At 22.4% G+C, this 17,057-nt stretch overlaps 1 protein-coding gene across 2 annotated transcripts in view; it reads left to right on the top strand.

Moving 5' to 3' along the window:
* Positions 1–17,057, top strand: part of LOC112600976 (tachykinin-like peptides receptor 99D) — a 225,075-nt gene that overhangs the window by 148,599 nt on the left and 59,419 nt on the right. For both annotated transcript variants that reach the window (XM_025348348.1, XM_025348347.1), the window contains 2 exons: positions 2,533–2,683; positions 14,176–14,372. In XM_025348348.1, coding sequence (XP_025204133.1) covers positions 2,533–2,683; positions 14,176–14,372 — 348 coding nt within the window. The remainder of the gene's footprint in view (positions 1–2,532; positions 2,684–14,175; positions 14,373–17,057) is intronic.

Here is a 17,057-nt window from a genome sequence, read left to right as displayed (position 1 = left end):
TCATCGTGAACTTATTTTTTTTTAAGCTTATGCCGAGTAGCGTAATAAATCGAAATAGATATACCTACTGCAAATTTCAGATAATAAATAGGAGTATGTGAACATTAAACAAGAATAACTAAATTTATTATTATAAATTCTATGTCACAATTTCGTAGTCTTATTTTTTTAAAAGAAAATATCCTAAAACTTAGATCAGACAATTGAAAATTGTGGTTTCGTTCAAATAATTGAGTTTATTCTTAGACTCGTTCAGGATATTTCCACTAAATATTTGAATATTAGCATAGAAGTATAGAAAATATATTAAACACAATATTCCTATAAAAAAGTCAATCAGTAATGAAATCATATTTAAGTGACCTTTTATGTAAATAAAACTTAAAAATAAAACAAGTCTTTTGATGATAGATCTCGTTGACGTATGGCAATTTAAAAAAATATTTGATCGATTGATCAAATGGGTTATTTGGCATATATATTTGTATGTCATACAAACATTAAATAAACTGAATACATTGTTTATACGAATTATGGGTTATACATAAAAAAACCTATGATTAGACTAATTTGTCAGTTTTCATTTTCATAATGACATTTTTTATGTAAAATAAAAACAAAAACATAACTATCTATATTATACATAATGTTATACGACGTAATGATGTTGAAAATATATAAATTTAATATATTAATAAATATTTAAAAAAATAATAATATTGTTATTGTATATTTTATATTTTATATTTTATTATTATATTTTAAAACTTATTACGCATGAACTATGTTTATATTTAATTTATTTGATGTCAGGTTTTCAACTAACAATTTATTTGTGTTTGAAGCTTAAGATAGTGTTTTTTATATAATATATTATCAAACGTAATCGAAAACACAGCCTTGAATCAATATCATTATATTGAGATTCTAAAAATTATACATCATTACAAATTAAAAGTTATTGCATTTTTGAATACAAAATGTTGTAGAATTGAAGATTTATGAATAAGTTTAATTACTTTATTTTATCGCTGTAGTACTAATAATTACTTTATCACCTTTTATAAAATTTTTAATTTTTTATATCAATGTTAATGCAAAAAGTCATTAATATCCAATAACATGTCTTTGATATTATGAGAAATAGTAATATTAAATTATGACTATTTTAATAAAAATGTATGGCTAAAAGCTCCATATTTTATGAGAAATAGAAAAATGTATAATAATAAAAGTATTTCTTTCCTACAAGACTGGATTAAAAATTAATTTAAAAACTTCCACACCAACCTCAAAACATCCGACAACGCACGTTTCTACTACTCGGGAACCAAAACAAAAAAATCGGCGATTAAAAACACATAAAGCACTAAGTCTACTAGCATCAGACGTCAACAAAGATGAAAATCAATTCAAAAATTTAACTAATAATATACATAATAAAAAATATTATCATGTTAATACTAAATGTCAATATCACTAGCATAACATATGATTAGTATTGCAAATTTTTAATAGCATGCAATATGTTGAAATATTTAATTTCAAAAAAATAAATATATGTATAAATATTACCACAAAGGCAAAAAAGATATATTTAAGACCTATCTGTGCAAATAATTAAGCATATTTTATTCTTTTTAACGAATTTAAACCCATAACATCTCATAATGTATAACTAAGAGTATAATAATCTTATTGAAATATTATTTTATATTATATACTTACTTACAATTGTATTATTTATATTTATGTTTGTAATAAAACAAAATAATTAAATCTTCTATAAGAATATAATATTTTATATGATTTAGTTATCTCACTTTTAGGAAATATTTTACTGTAATCATAATAAGTGGCAGTGGGCTCTTCTTTTTTATATTTTAATTAAGATGCGATTGGATGTTAAAAACTTAATATTAGAATTTCTATCTGTGCCATGCTGATATATTTGTTTTGTAAAACAAAAGAGTAGTTTCCATTATTTATATTGAATTTAAAAACGTATTTGTATTACATACATAAAATTAAACCGTTTAAATGAATATCAAAGTTGAAGATTAATGTTCCATTAGAAGTTTTCATAATTATAAATCAAATTCAAAAGCGGTGTCTGATTGTTAAAACCGTTCATTGTGAATAAAAAAAAGATTCTTGATTTTGTTGCTGTAAAATGCTTATATGAAATAAAAAGACAAAACGGAAATATGAAAAAAAAAAATAAACAAAAAAATAAAAAATAATTTGATCTTTAGGTATGATTAATGAACACAAATGAACAATATAAAACTATTCTACAAACATATAAAACTTTTACTTTGAATCGTTATCAAACACAGAAAAAACTATAGTATAACTGTGAGACAATTTATAATGTTTTCCTGTTGAAAATGATTACATAAAATGGTCTGTAAACATGGTTAAAACTTAAAAAATATTATAAAAACATATTATAGCCTAGAATATGTATATACAAACGTTATATATTTTACATAGATTATAATTATACAATATATTTTCATTTAATTTCAGCTATAACGTTTCGTTTATGATAATTACATATTTCATTCCTATTGGACTGATGGGTTTCACTTACGCTATGATCGGTAACGAGCTGTGGGGAAGTCAAAGCATCGGAGAATGTACACAGAGGCAGCTAGAGCATATCAAGTCCAAGAGAAGAGTGAGTTTTTTTTTATTTTTTATTTTATTCTATTTTTAATTTTATATTAAGGTAAGATAAGATGTTCCTAGCCTTGGCTATCTACATCTATTGATATTTACAATGGTACTTTTTTTTTTTTTTTTTAACAATTTGATTTGGTTATGATTATTAATATACATAGAAATTTAAATAGTAAGATAATTTTCTATCAAGTATACATGCATTAGTGATCGTTACATTAGTGATAGTTACCGAGATATAACTGACTATAATTTAAGTAACAGTGAACACATATAATAATAATTAATAATATACAAGTATAAACAGATGTAATACATAACAAGTTATAAAGCTTATATATAGACTACGAGTAACATACAGCTGCTATATATTGTGTGAAGTTGTTAAACCAGAAGGTCATGCGGATGTCCACGTTTTAATCTACGTTGAGGCGGATGTACGTGGAGGTTATAGTGAAGTGAGCCAGAAGAGTTGAGCAGTGAGATATGGAAGTTTTTTGATGAGAATTTTATGTGGTCAACGATTCCCTGGATCTGAAGGTCTTTGTGTAGGTTTACGTTCCTTATAAACCAAGGTGCATTTGCGATAATATTTTTATTTTATTAATTTAAAAAAATCATAAAGAAACAAATTATCTTTGCAATTAATGAAGTAGTGCAGTCAACTAACTAATTAAAATAGTTTTTAAAGTTATATTTACATCAATAAGCAAAAATAATCTAAGGATTTTTTTCGCTGTTGATTTATTTTTTGTTGAGATTAAAATATGATACGCATGTTTTTGAGATATATTTATAGTATAAACAATGTTTTTTCTACAATTTAAGAGGGATTGAAATTTAATCTTGTCAGCTGTCGAATTAAATTCGGGTTTTTTTGATTGTTTTCTTGTGGAATCGTTTGCGTTCATTGCCCGTTTACACAACCTTTGAGAATTTCTCTGCCAAAGACATATTGTTTTAAAACCAATAAATATAATGCCACACTACGCTAGAACGATACTTTTAATATTTGATTCATTATTTAAAGTTGAGCTGCTTTTTAATTAAATCTAGTCTGAAAACCATATAATTTCAATTTATTTCTGTTTTTTATAATTTATTGAACTTTACTATTGCGTAAAAATTATAGTAATTATAGAGGAAGGACATAATAATTCTAGTAAATTCATTAACTTTTCTAGATTCATTAAATATAAGTATCAACTTAAATTCTCACTTATTATCTTAAAGTAGGTAATTATTTATTAGTAGTTTTTATATATTGCTCTATAATATTAATTAGAATGATTTTGTCTGATATATTTACTGCAAATAAAATGACTTCGGCTTAATAAGTCATATCATACAATATATGAAAAATTAATTGAATTACTGTACAAATAAAATCGGTATACAGAAGATGCCCACTTCTCACATAGTGCTTACTTAAATCATTACAAACCAATCAATTTTGTGTCGATAATAATACAGAGATACTCCACCCACTTAGAATTTACAATCCGTAAAATAATTTATCGGTAAAATTATTAATTACGAGTAAGCCTGTGAGAATAGTGTAAATAAAGGAGACAAAACTATTAGCTAACATCTACAAAATTCACAAAAATAATAGACTTATTTGACTGATATATATTTTTCATTCAACTAAATTAATTTTAGGCTTGATCAAGTTGCCTACAAAATAAATTTAAATAACACAACGTACGATTGTATGATTAAATTAAATATATTTTAAGTGCTTGTATAAAAACGTAGATACGTAGAAGAGAAACGACCAATTTATAAAATGCAATCTTTTGTTAAAAATATTCTCTAAAAAAATAATGAGAGCCATAAGTACCAAACAAAAAAATAGTTAACGTATAAAAAAAAATCGAAATTTCCATGATGTTATATATATTTATTTATAAAATTTATAAATTCAGTAAGAAAAAGCCTACTATGGAACCTAATTAATTTTTATTGTTCATAACAATTTCACAAAAATAAAAAAAAATTGAAAATTAAATTTATCATAATTATTTTTATTTAAAAACCCTTGTTCATTTTTAATTAAATTAACGATTTTACAATTAATATAATAGAGCAATTATTTGCAATCATCAAGATATCGTAGGAATGCTATGAAAATATAGTGTAAGTAAGCGTCCAACCTTATTACAGTTCAAGAATGTTTTATGAACGACTGAATTAGTTAATTAGATAAAACTACTATTAATAAATATATTTATATATGTGTAAATGTGTATTTTTTGGATATATATATATGTATCTGTATATATATATATATATATATATAATTTAAAATTATTTTAGAAACTATATTACATAGTTAATATTTTTTTTATATACACATTTACAATTAACTTATACTTTATAAATATATTTTTTATTAAATAACCTAGATATAATAAAACATTTTCGTATTAACTATATGAACTTTACAATTTTTTTTTTTTTATGTGAAATATTTATCTTACAATTATTAATAGATAATAATGTTGTATAAAATTATATGGTTATTTTCATAATAAAATATTTTAACAAAATATGTAATTTAGAAGTATTGTGTTTTTTTTTTTTATATACAAGACCTTTTGCATTGCAGCATACCTTATGGTACCATTTTTAATTAAATAAAATAAATATTATTTAAAAATATTGTATAGATAGTATAAGTTTAATATTAACTTTAACATTGTTTAGTTAACATTTAATTTACGATTTTTGATACTTTCTGCTTGTAATTTATATAGCAACCTTTTATAAAACTACTTTCTAGATTCTATGGTATTTAATGGTAAATATTGTAGGCAGTGATAAAGTCCTTACTCAACATTTTATGTTGATATTTTTTTGATCTTAGTATTTTAATCATTTTAAATTGCAAAAATAAACGTTGCTCAATCAATTTATTATATCAAAATATACAGTATTCAATATACATAATATGTTACATCTATAATATACATGAATTTACATTTAATAATGTGTGTACCGTGTACTATAAAAATACTTAAAAAGTTGAATAATATATAATATAATAGCTATTACTGTTGACTCGCTTACAAAATCTTGGAATCTTAAAATTTTAATATTTTAAACACAAAAGAATAATTAAAAATTTGTTTCGTATAAAATATTGTAAATTTAATATTTTGGATTTTCTTTAAAATTTCATTTTGTAATTTCACATGAACCATTGAGTAACGATAGTCAATTAGTATTTCATCAAAATCATTTGGTTGGCACCTTTGATTCACATATCTAGTATTGTATAATGTTTATTATTCTGGAATGTGATTCCAATCGCACACAATTTCAGCAATATAGGAAAAACAAGAAATGCAGGGGATGAGATAACCCGTCGAACCGACATCTGTCAATGGCGTAACTACCTTCCACAATTCCAAGTATGGATACAAAAATAACCACAGGGGAGAATGATTGATGTACATACATAATATATAATATACCTACCGATGTCGACCACTTTTATATACTGACTGATTGCTCTCTCAGTGTCAACCCGATCACCTAACCAGCATCGTGCAAGACATGTCGTTTTGTAGGTGTTGCTACGCAGCAACGAATAAAATTGACCACAATAACAACGGTTGCGTTCAAATCGATCGATATTGACGCCATAATTCCGCATGATATCTGGAACTTTGTTTCTTAGAAACACGTATTATATAACACTGCTATCCTCATACACTTCGTTGCCCATGCAAAATGCACTCATATTTCGTGTTAAATTTGGTTTCCAAATTCTAAAATTTAGCGTAACGCGTTTGCATAAATAATATTTTTGCTTATCCGATTTGGTGTATAGATGATATTTTCGACATATTAACTTTACATGTCTCGTCTAGTGTTGCTTATGCCAACAGTAGAATTTTATTTCAAATAATTTAAATTTTTTTTGTTAAACGACCGAAATTTTATTTTATTTTCATTCTTGATAAAAATATCAACGACTCAAAAAATTTTAAAAGTGTGAAACAAAAACAACGAAAAAGTTTTGTTCTGTTATACTATATCGACTACACACTAAAGTACTAATTTCTAATAATATTTTAATAACTAATAATTGCTAACACGGATAAAAAAAAACAATAGCTTTATAAACGTATTTGCGATTACTTAAAAAATCAATAACCCGAAAAACTTATAGAATTAAAAATAAACTTACGAATTAACCCGGAATTTAATCATTCATTTAAAAAAATCACGATAGTCTGATGATTTGTTTCAGAGAATGTGCTTGGTAAAGATTTCCATTTGCACAATTATTTCTTATATATAAATTTTGTGGTTAATTTTCTGGGTTTCTATAGATTATTTTTAATCTTATTAAAACTATTTTTAGTTTTAAAAGTTTTTTTTGGTACATCAAACATTTACTTTAAGTTTTAATTCATGATCTGAGTATATTTTTTGAATGTACGAGGATGTATTATTTTTTTACTAATTATAGCGTAATAAAATTAATTGTAAATATTACACTAACTATAAAATAATTAAAATCAATTCTACATAATATTGAAAATATATATATTTATTAAAACAGGCAAAACTGTTGATAATATTATTATTATTTTACTTAATAAAAAGTAAAGTTAAAGGTGTAGTATAAAAATCACATTTGTTTTAAATACATAAATCCCTAAATTAAAACCATAACACGCGGTTATAATTAGAAATAATGATTGTAACATGTTTTTAAAAAATACAAAAAATACATTTATCTATTATTTAGTATTATAGTATTATTCTAAACTCACATAAATATATTAAAACTATTGAAGTTGTAAAGTTTTAACCGTTAAAATTGGATAACAGTTTTTATAGTTGCCAATTGTCTCGCTGAAACTTGAACATAGAAAAAGCCTAACATGAATGAAAACAAGCAACATTAATAATAACATATCACATACAATTTAAAACTATTTCTGGTGATGGGCTTATTTTAAGACACGAAATCATTTAACAGACGTGTTATGACTTCCTTCAGTATTCGAATAAATGGTGTAAATTGTCAGTCTCCATTATTGTTATTAACTACTGTCACCGTAGTCATATGATGGAATAACCAGAATGAAAAGAGGACAACCCGGACGTGTTTTCATTAAAAACTATAAACTACAAGCACGTGGATGTTTATTTTCGAATTCAACGTGGGTAGCTTGGGTGTATTATTTTATGTTTGTATTGTGGTATGTCACCTAATAGTTAAAAAGTAAACACTGATACCTATGTTCCGTAAAAAAATATATAACTTACATATATTTATATCTATAAACATTTTAAACTATTCTAAAATACAATTTCTGTATTCGTTATTTAATTGCTAAATATTATTAAAACGCTTAGATAAATTTACCGGTAATATTCATTACGAATATTGTTTATTAATAAATTTATTCAATTAAATGAGCATTCAAGTATTAATATGTTTTGGCTTAATTAGACAGTATTATGGTTAAAATAAGAAAATTCCAGTAAATGTTATTAATAGTTTGATTGATAGTAAAAATCTAAATTATAAATTACCATAAACTTCATCAAAAAACAATTAAGTTTATTAGTCAAATATCCACAAATATTATTTTACATATTTATAAAAATAGTTATGTTATAAAACTTGAAAAGTTCTATTTAAAAAATGTTGACTAAAGCTTAGCCATACATTTTATATTAAAAAAATAATTAAAACTTGTAATATAAAAATTGATAATTAAATACTATTTTATTGTAATAAATGGTGATTTTTAATACAAGATTAAAGAAACACAACTGATTTTCATACAAAAACTATAACTAGTTTACAGTTTATGCTTATAAACATATAAGTGATAATAATAAATAATCTTATTATTAAGATACAGAATATTGTGATTAATTATTAACTAAAAAATCATACTTAAGTTAAATAATATAAATTATCTCTATCAATTTGCTTTAAATATTAGTAAAACATTATTTTCATTTAATACGTGTGTACTATCGAATAAATTAAATTTATATAAGCTATAAAAACGTTACGTCAGCTTGCCTAATAGATCAAAAATGAAGACATTTTGTATTAATTTCAATCAATTAATATAGACAAATAATAAAATTAAAAAAATTAAATTTATAAATGAAGTAAATTATATAATATCAATGATGAGATTTTTAACTCTAACAAAAGCTCCAGGTTTGATCATAAAATTTTAATGAACTATATTTAGGACTAAGACCTAAATATATTTTTGTTGTTAAGGATTTATTTTTACTAGTGATTAATAATTTATATTTATATTATGACAAAGCCAGATATAATACATAAAGATTCAAAAAGGTGTTTGAAAACAGATCTTACATTTAGTCTATATGAATTTAATAAATTAATAAATTAAAAACAAAATATATATAGTAAATTCAATAATTTAATTAAGATAAATGTAAAATACATTAAAAAACACACGTACACATACCACACACAAAGAAAAATTAATTTTTAAACACTATTAAATTATCACAAAATGTAATAAATGATGTAGGTATATAAACTATATATCTACGTTTTTTTATACGTATTATTTTTATTTTTTACAAAATATATTATAGAAAAACAAATAACTAACGTTATTTACGACCCTAAGTAGTAAAATAAAAAATAATAAATACCTAGTTGGAAATAGATAATAATGTGAATACTGTGAATGACTGTGAATGATATATAGTAAATATGTTATACAATTATAATTTTTGAATGTTAATCATAAATTATATTTTCTGAATTGATGATTATTATGTATTAGACATGAGTATATGTATTACATAAAAGTCAATTTTCTAGTCCGACGAGAATCTGGTAATTGCGTTTGTACGGTTTAATTCTATTTCTGTATTGATGGTCACTGGGGCAATGATTTTATATTCCACTGCTGTTTTCAATGTAATTTATTTATTTATTATGTGCATAGACAACGGGTATGTATGTGTGTTCGTATTTAAATAATTGTATTGTTTGTGTCCTGAAAGCACACATAAAATATGGATATCAACATCTTGTTGAATAAAATGTTTGTGATCACTTTTTTTTAAGTTATTCTATTTCTTTATTTTAATATTAATTTAAATTGCTATCTTTATAAAACTGATGACTTAAATTAAATTATTAAGTAAAAAGCATGTATATTTAATCTCTAAAGTACTGCCTATAAGCAATTTGCTACCAGCAGCTACCCTCAATGTTAAAAATCAAAGCATATTCACCTTCTCAAAATGTGATGACAAAAAGAAAAATTACACTTCGTTCTAAAATCCATACATTCATCGATCTGACCAGAAACTAAAATAAACACTAGAAGTTTGTGTTACCATTGTTCTTACGTTTATGTCATAAAAATTGTAAATACTGGAAAACTTTGTTTACAAATAATTTTCCCTAAACACATATGTATGCTGTATATGTACAAGTATATTTTATAAGATCTAGATAGTTAAATGTATTTAAGAGTACATCGCACAAGGTTGTTACATATGTCTTTTACACGTAGAGCACATCAAAAACAAATCCACGAGAATGTGCCATGAAACATTGGTAAATGATTTTACAGACTTTTAAGTGTATTTATAGTAGATATTTTAATTTTAATCGTATATGAAAAATATTATATTAAAACGGTTAAGTAATTAACTCAATGAAATTAATTCCTATTGTGACTATGAGATAATATTAATAAAATAAAAAATACTTAAACATATAATTATTTATTTTTTTTTACTACGATAAATATTGTTTTATATCTAAAATTATTGTAATCTAAGTATTAGTCAAAACTTGATAACACTTTTGAAGGGACCAAAAAAAAAAAATTATTCAATGTCAATTTTTTATATAATAAGAAGATACCAAAATTATTTTTTTTTAATTTTTAAAGTCAAGTTATCTTTGTGAATCTATATGTCTTACTGATTTTAATACATTCCTTTATTACTTCCAAAAAAAAGTTTCTGAAAGGAATGCCATCTTTTGTTATAACTAAAATCAAAACTATATGAAAATATCTGTTTAACTTATACATATTTTGTAATTTCTTCAAAACCTTGTAAAACAACCATACAGCATAAAAGAAAATAAATTTAAATAATTAAATAATATTTAATCATTTTAACATAAAACTTTTTACTAGATTTATGTCTATTATTTTTTTTACTGTATCTTAATTGTTTACATGCTCAATAAATACCATTCGTGTCTACATTTATATTAAATATTAAAAAAAATAGCACGATGGTTTAAATTATATTTTTACTTGATGTTAGAAAGTGAAATTACATAAAATGGATATTTTTTCCTTTATTATATGAAAAAAAAAATATAATGTATTGTCTTTATTTGTAGGAAAAACACTGTATTTTTGTTAAATAATGAATGCATTATTATTTATTTATTTCATTAATTAAGTTATTAATACAGTATAACAAATAACATTTATACATTTACAGTCAAAATAAAATATGTTTATTTATTATTTTAGTTTAATTAAACATATATGTTAATTTTTATGAGAAATTAATAATTACGGAAGTGTGGAAAATTAAATAGTTTTTTTGATAACACTACGGGTGCTTAATCTTAATACACTAAAACTATAAATGTGTGTTTAATTGTTTTAAGTTTAATCTCATTACAAAATATAACATAAAGTACTTGAAACTAATAAAGTTTTGAAAGCTAATCATTCTACTACATTATAAACATCTGTAATATTCCGAAGATTATAAATTACAGTTTAAATTTAACAAAATGGCAGTTACACAAAATTGTTGATAAACATTTATCTAACTATAATTAAATTATTATCCCACAACTTTTCTTATTTTGAGACAAAGTGGAACCAATTTATATTTATTTAAAATGTTTGTAAATTATAATAATGTTGACATAACTTTTGTAGCTATTTTATTTAAGCATATAATTTATGTGTTGAAATAGCTTTATTTATTTCACCATAATTCAATCGCATAATAACTTAGACTAATTTATTGTAATAAAAGCTGATGCATATACTAACTGAGCTTAACTTGTATCTGATATACGGAGCTCCTACTTATGTATACATATAATTTGTTTTCAATTAAAACTACTATACAGCTAAAGTTATTACGTAATTTGTAAATATACAGGTATATTTAAATTATAAGCTATATTATATCTTACGCTATATATCTTACATTATATAGTCAAGTTAAAATATTATATTTATATTTACGCATATTGAAACTTTATGATTTGATCATATAATATATATAGGTACCTTATCAAGGCCATTTATTTATTATTGTACAAATTAATTTTATATTCTAAGCTGGTCGATAAATGTACTAGTTTTAAAATTATGTTTTTTATCTCTGTGATCGTTTACTTTTATTCTTCTTAGTAGAAAATTAGATTAAGTTACTACGTTGGGGGAGGGGGAGAGTTAAAAGTAATAAATTCTGGTACTTTTTAAATTAATCACCAAAAAAAAACAACAAAATGTTATGGAAACAGACGTTTTTACACAAACTAGTATTAAAAAAACATCGATTTTTTTTTTTTGTTTGATTCAAAATGAATAACAGTAGATAATTTTCATAAAATGTTTAAACATATTTTCTATCGATGGTAAAAGTTTTATAAATATCGATTAAATAATTTTTATTTAGTCAAAAATTGATTTTTAATAAGCATTTGAAGTTAACATTTTAGCAAAATTCTTCAAAATTATGAAAATTTGCAAACTATTTGGGAGTTACACTTTTTTGAAATGTTAAGTTTTATAACTAAGTCTTAAAAATAAAATTCACGATTCTTAATAAGTAGACCATAATGGGACCAAAAAATCTAAATAATATATAAACACAGATTTATTTTATAGCTTTTTTAATTTAAAAATTTAGCAAAACTTGATATTTAAACAAAGAATAATAATTTTAGCTGTTTTTTGTAATTTAAAAATATTAATCGTGGGTACTTAAAACTTTTAACGTATATTATATTATATATTTTATACACATGACAACATTTCAAACGCAATCTTTTCATTAAAAATTTATTTAACCTACTAATATAAGCTAACCTAACCATCATTGGTCAAAATCATTTGTCATGTGCAATATTTATCGTCAAATATAAATTTATTACATACATTATAGGAACTAAATCCTCAATGACACATACTTATATATCAAAGTGGTTCCTAATTATCCCGTTTATTTACATAGTTTTGTTTATATAGTTTGTTTTGAATTAATAAATAAACATCATATTAGAACCTTTACACCATATTCTAAATTATTAAATATTATTTTCACTGTGTAACTAGGGGAACTTCCTAAACTAGTTAGTGGTTTATAAAAGTAGTTCTGTATATTTTTCTATTCTATCTTTTATTTCTTTAACATTATGTTGTATATGCATTAATATGCATTTTATTATAAATAAACAAGGCATTTTTTGCTTAAATAAATCATCTATTTGGTATGTTATTGAAAGGGTACACCACTTTTAATATATATATATATATATATATTTACTTATTATAGAAATATTTGTTTTATTTTGACTATTCGTGCTCTCCTATCACTTTACACTATATTATATAAATATAAGAAATAAATTACATATTATCTTATAAATAATTTATTCAAAAAATAAATTTTGTAAAATATAAAAACCAACTTTATTTTTTTTTTTTTATATATATTCTGCTTAATATATTTTAACCATCTTAATTGATTTATTATTTTAAGTGGTTTTATAAGCATTATATTTATGTATTAAAAATTTAAATGTACAAAAATTTGTGAAGAATTTTTAATAAGATATAATATGTAATGATTTATTTATGTTAATAATATATCATAAGGCGATTTCCGTAATTTTTTTTTTATTTATCTCAATCGTCTATTAACAAGAACAGCACTTTAAGTAACTATAATCATTTACATACAAATTATTCAAATCTAATAGTAATTTAATGTTTTCTGTTACTTATAACTAATAAAAAAATATATTGAAGTGAAATTAAATCTTAATTATTTTAATTTCTATAATAATATCTGTGCACTGATTAAATCAAATAACTTTACAATGTTTAAATTAATTAAATTGAAAACATAAATCATAAAATTTACAAATATGATAAACTGTTAACTTGTTAATTATTATAAAACTGAAAATTTTAAAAAATTTATATTAGGTACCCATATATTATATATTTACATGATTATGAAAACATACATTACAGTAGCAGTAATTAATAGTTTATATTTTTAGTTTTCACATTTTAGTAGTACTGTCAATTATTATAATTTTTTTTTTTTTTTACGACCGAAATGATAATCATTTTTCTGTTATAACTTACTTATAATTTTAAGTACACGTAAAAAACAATTGTTTTTATCTAATATTTCCATGTGGTAAAATGTATTCAATTTTATTTAAAGGTCGTGAAAATGATGATCGTTGTAGTAACGATTTTTGCAATCTGTTGGCTGCCGTATCACATTTACTTCATTGTCACATCTCATATGCCGGAATTAACTAATGCACCGTACATACAAGACGTATATTTGGCCTTTTACTGGCTAGCCATGTCCAATTCTATGCACAACCCTATCGTGTATTGTTGGATGAACTCCAGGTAAGGAATGTTATTTTTTATAAAAATATTTAGAAATACTCGTACATGATGGTCATTGATCTTTAATAACTATGTAAGTATGATTTAAGTATTTATTTAATTTTTTGACATTAGAATACCAGAGTAACACAACTTTATATACAAAAATCCGCTGCCAAGTATTGAATAGTTTATATTTTTAAACTATAAATGCCGTCCAATATAGGTGTTTAATAATATTTCAGTATAGTATAATTGTATAGGTATTGAAAATAATTTCATTAAAAGCAATGTGGTCCTTAAAGTTGTTTCAAAATATAGGACAATATAATTTATTAATTCATCTTGGTGAGGAATACAAAAAAGGTTATTCGGGACCTGTGAACAACAATAAATAGTTCTATTCTATGGTCATTTTGTTTTTGCGACTTTGGTACAATGTGAATAATTATAGTTTACATACCAAATTATTTTAATTTTATGGTAATAATGTAACATGGTGTATATAATATATGCATTATAAATATATTTATTCATATCTATGAAATACAGTATACAATATAACCAGTTAATACAACTCTATTAATCCTTTGAATTTAAGCTTTAGTATTTATGATTTATGAATCTACGATGTATAATAAATAGATAACAAACAGTTCAATTTCTTTATAAAGTATTTAATAATAATAAAGAGTTATCTATAATCAATTTAATGATAATATTAATACTTGCTAGTTGATTTCCTTCAGAAAATAAGTGTTTGTTAATTGTCATCTCTAATCGTTCGCTTTATCACAAGATACATTGCATAAACATTTACCTTATAAAATAAATGGATTATAAATAGATTCACTAAGAGCCCAGCTCACTACATCAGTTTACTTCATTGATCATTCTTAAAAATCTAATTTTTCATTCAAATATATTTCAGTCGAAATGTTTAGAACGACGTTTTAAAATTACTTTATAATACCCAATATTTACTATAAGAGTTATCTTGTGAAATTATATAAAATTATCAATTTATCAATAAATTGCTGAAAATTTTGTTTTAATAGTTGATGATATGAAATTTAAAAACCATGACTGTTAAATTTATGATTTATACTCAACTAATTATCTAGATTTATGATTAAAAAAAAATGTATTTTATGATTTAAAAATTATTTACAGATAAAAATTTTAATTTAATAGAAAATTATACTTTAATTTTTTAAATTTATATTTTTAACCAAAATAAATTATTATAATATTTTGAAATTCTATAGAAAACTTACCTTAAGAATAATAAGATAAATAAAATGGGCACTTAAAATTTTATTAAGTGTAGTCAAATGTTTCTTTGATTACTAAATCATAAAATCAAAAATGTGTTTAAGGTGTGTGACCGAAATGTCGAAGCCATTATTTTTATGTGGTTTGACAAACTTCTTAACATCAAACTTACATACATCAAATACGGTTCGTTTGCTGTCGTAAAAGCAGTCACATACTACCTTAAAAGAATGTGTGTTATGCTTTACCATTAAATATTAAATACGTGTTTCGACGATAATAGCTTTGGCATAAAGTTTTCCACGTAATTGAAATGTTATTTCCTTTTTATTTTTTTATTTTTCATTTATATAATATAGGAATGCTAAGAAAATTGTTTATTTATCCAACAAAATATTTATTTATAAACATCAAATTTGGTAAAAGTTTAAAATTCAGTGATGTATTTTGACTGTTTATCACAATTTAAGATATGAAGCAATATATTTATTTTATTTATGATTTACTATAGACTTTGAACGAATAGTGATAAAATAAAATACAATAATTATAATATTTTATTTTTGATAAAAAAAATAAATAATAATGAATATGATAAAGGATAAAATCCTTAAAAATCTTGAAATTACATGTTGAAGTATAATAATTAATAAAAGAAAAATTAAAAATCACACTATGTCTGTTAGACGTAAAATTAAGTTTCAATAATAAGTAAATAAGAATCCGTAATATTATCAGAAAATATAATGTTTAACATGTATTATATAAATGAAAAACAAAACCACGAGTTAATATAACATAGGCTAAACTGGTACCTTGTTTGAATTTACCTAAATGTACCATTTTCAGTAAATTTAAGAATAACATAAATTTGATAATAACTTAAGTGTAAAAATATTTTTAAAATACGTTTTTCAATGAACTTATGCATATATTTATTTATTTATTTATTTATTTTTTTTTTTGAATCATAAATAACGGAAAAAAAAATAATAAAAGAACAAATATTAACAACTATAGATTTAATGCAAAATATTTTTTGGCAGGTACAAAAATGTAGAAAATTCTAATTTATAAGTTGTTTTGCTTTATCGTTCATAATCTAAATTAAATACCTACTTAAAGTACTTTACTTTTAATCAGTTTTAAAATATATGAGTAATAATGAAAAATTATCTGAGTACATTAAAAAAATATTGCCCAAAAAATGATGATGCTTAAATATAAATTTGTACATTATCTATCTAATTTTTAAGAAAACAAACAAAAAACATACAAATACCATCCCTTAATAATGATATTATAATTTTTTTACCTTTATTACTTTTATGATTTTTCTATTAATTACTCAAAAGTAGGTTCCTAAAATAAATCGCAATATTTAAAAGAAGCCTAAAAAATGTACTCACACATACTATATAATTAACAAAG

Source organism: Melanaphis sacchari, unplaced genomic scaffold, assembly GCF_002803265.2.
Source record: "Melanaphis sacchari strain LSU unplaced genomic scaffold, SCAv2.0 Contig73_pilon_pilon, whole genome shotgun sequence".
Classification (NCBI taxonomy): Eukaryota; Metazoa; Arthropoda; class Insecta; order Hemiptera; family Aphididae; genus Melanaphis; species Melanaphis sacchari.
Note: the sequence above shows the minus strand (reverse complement) of the source record. Positions and strands in the feature narration are given on the sequence as shown.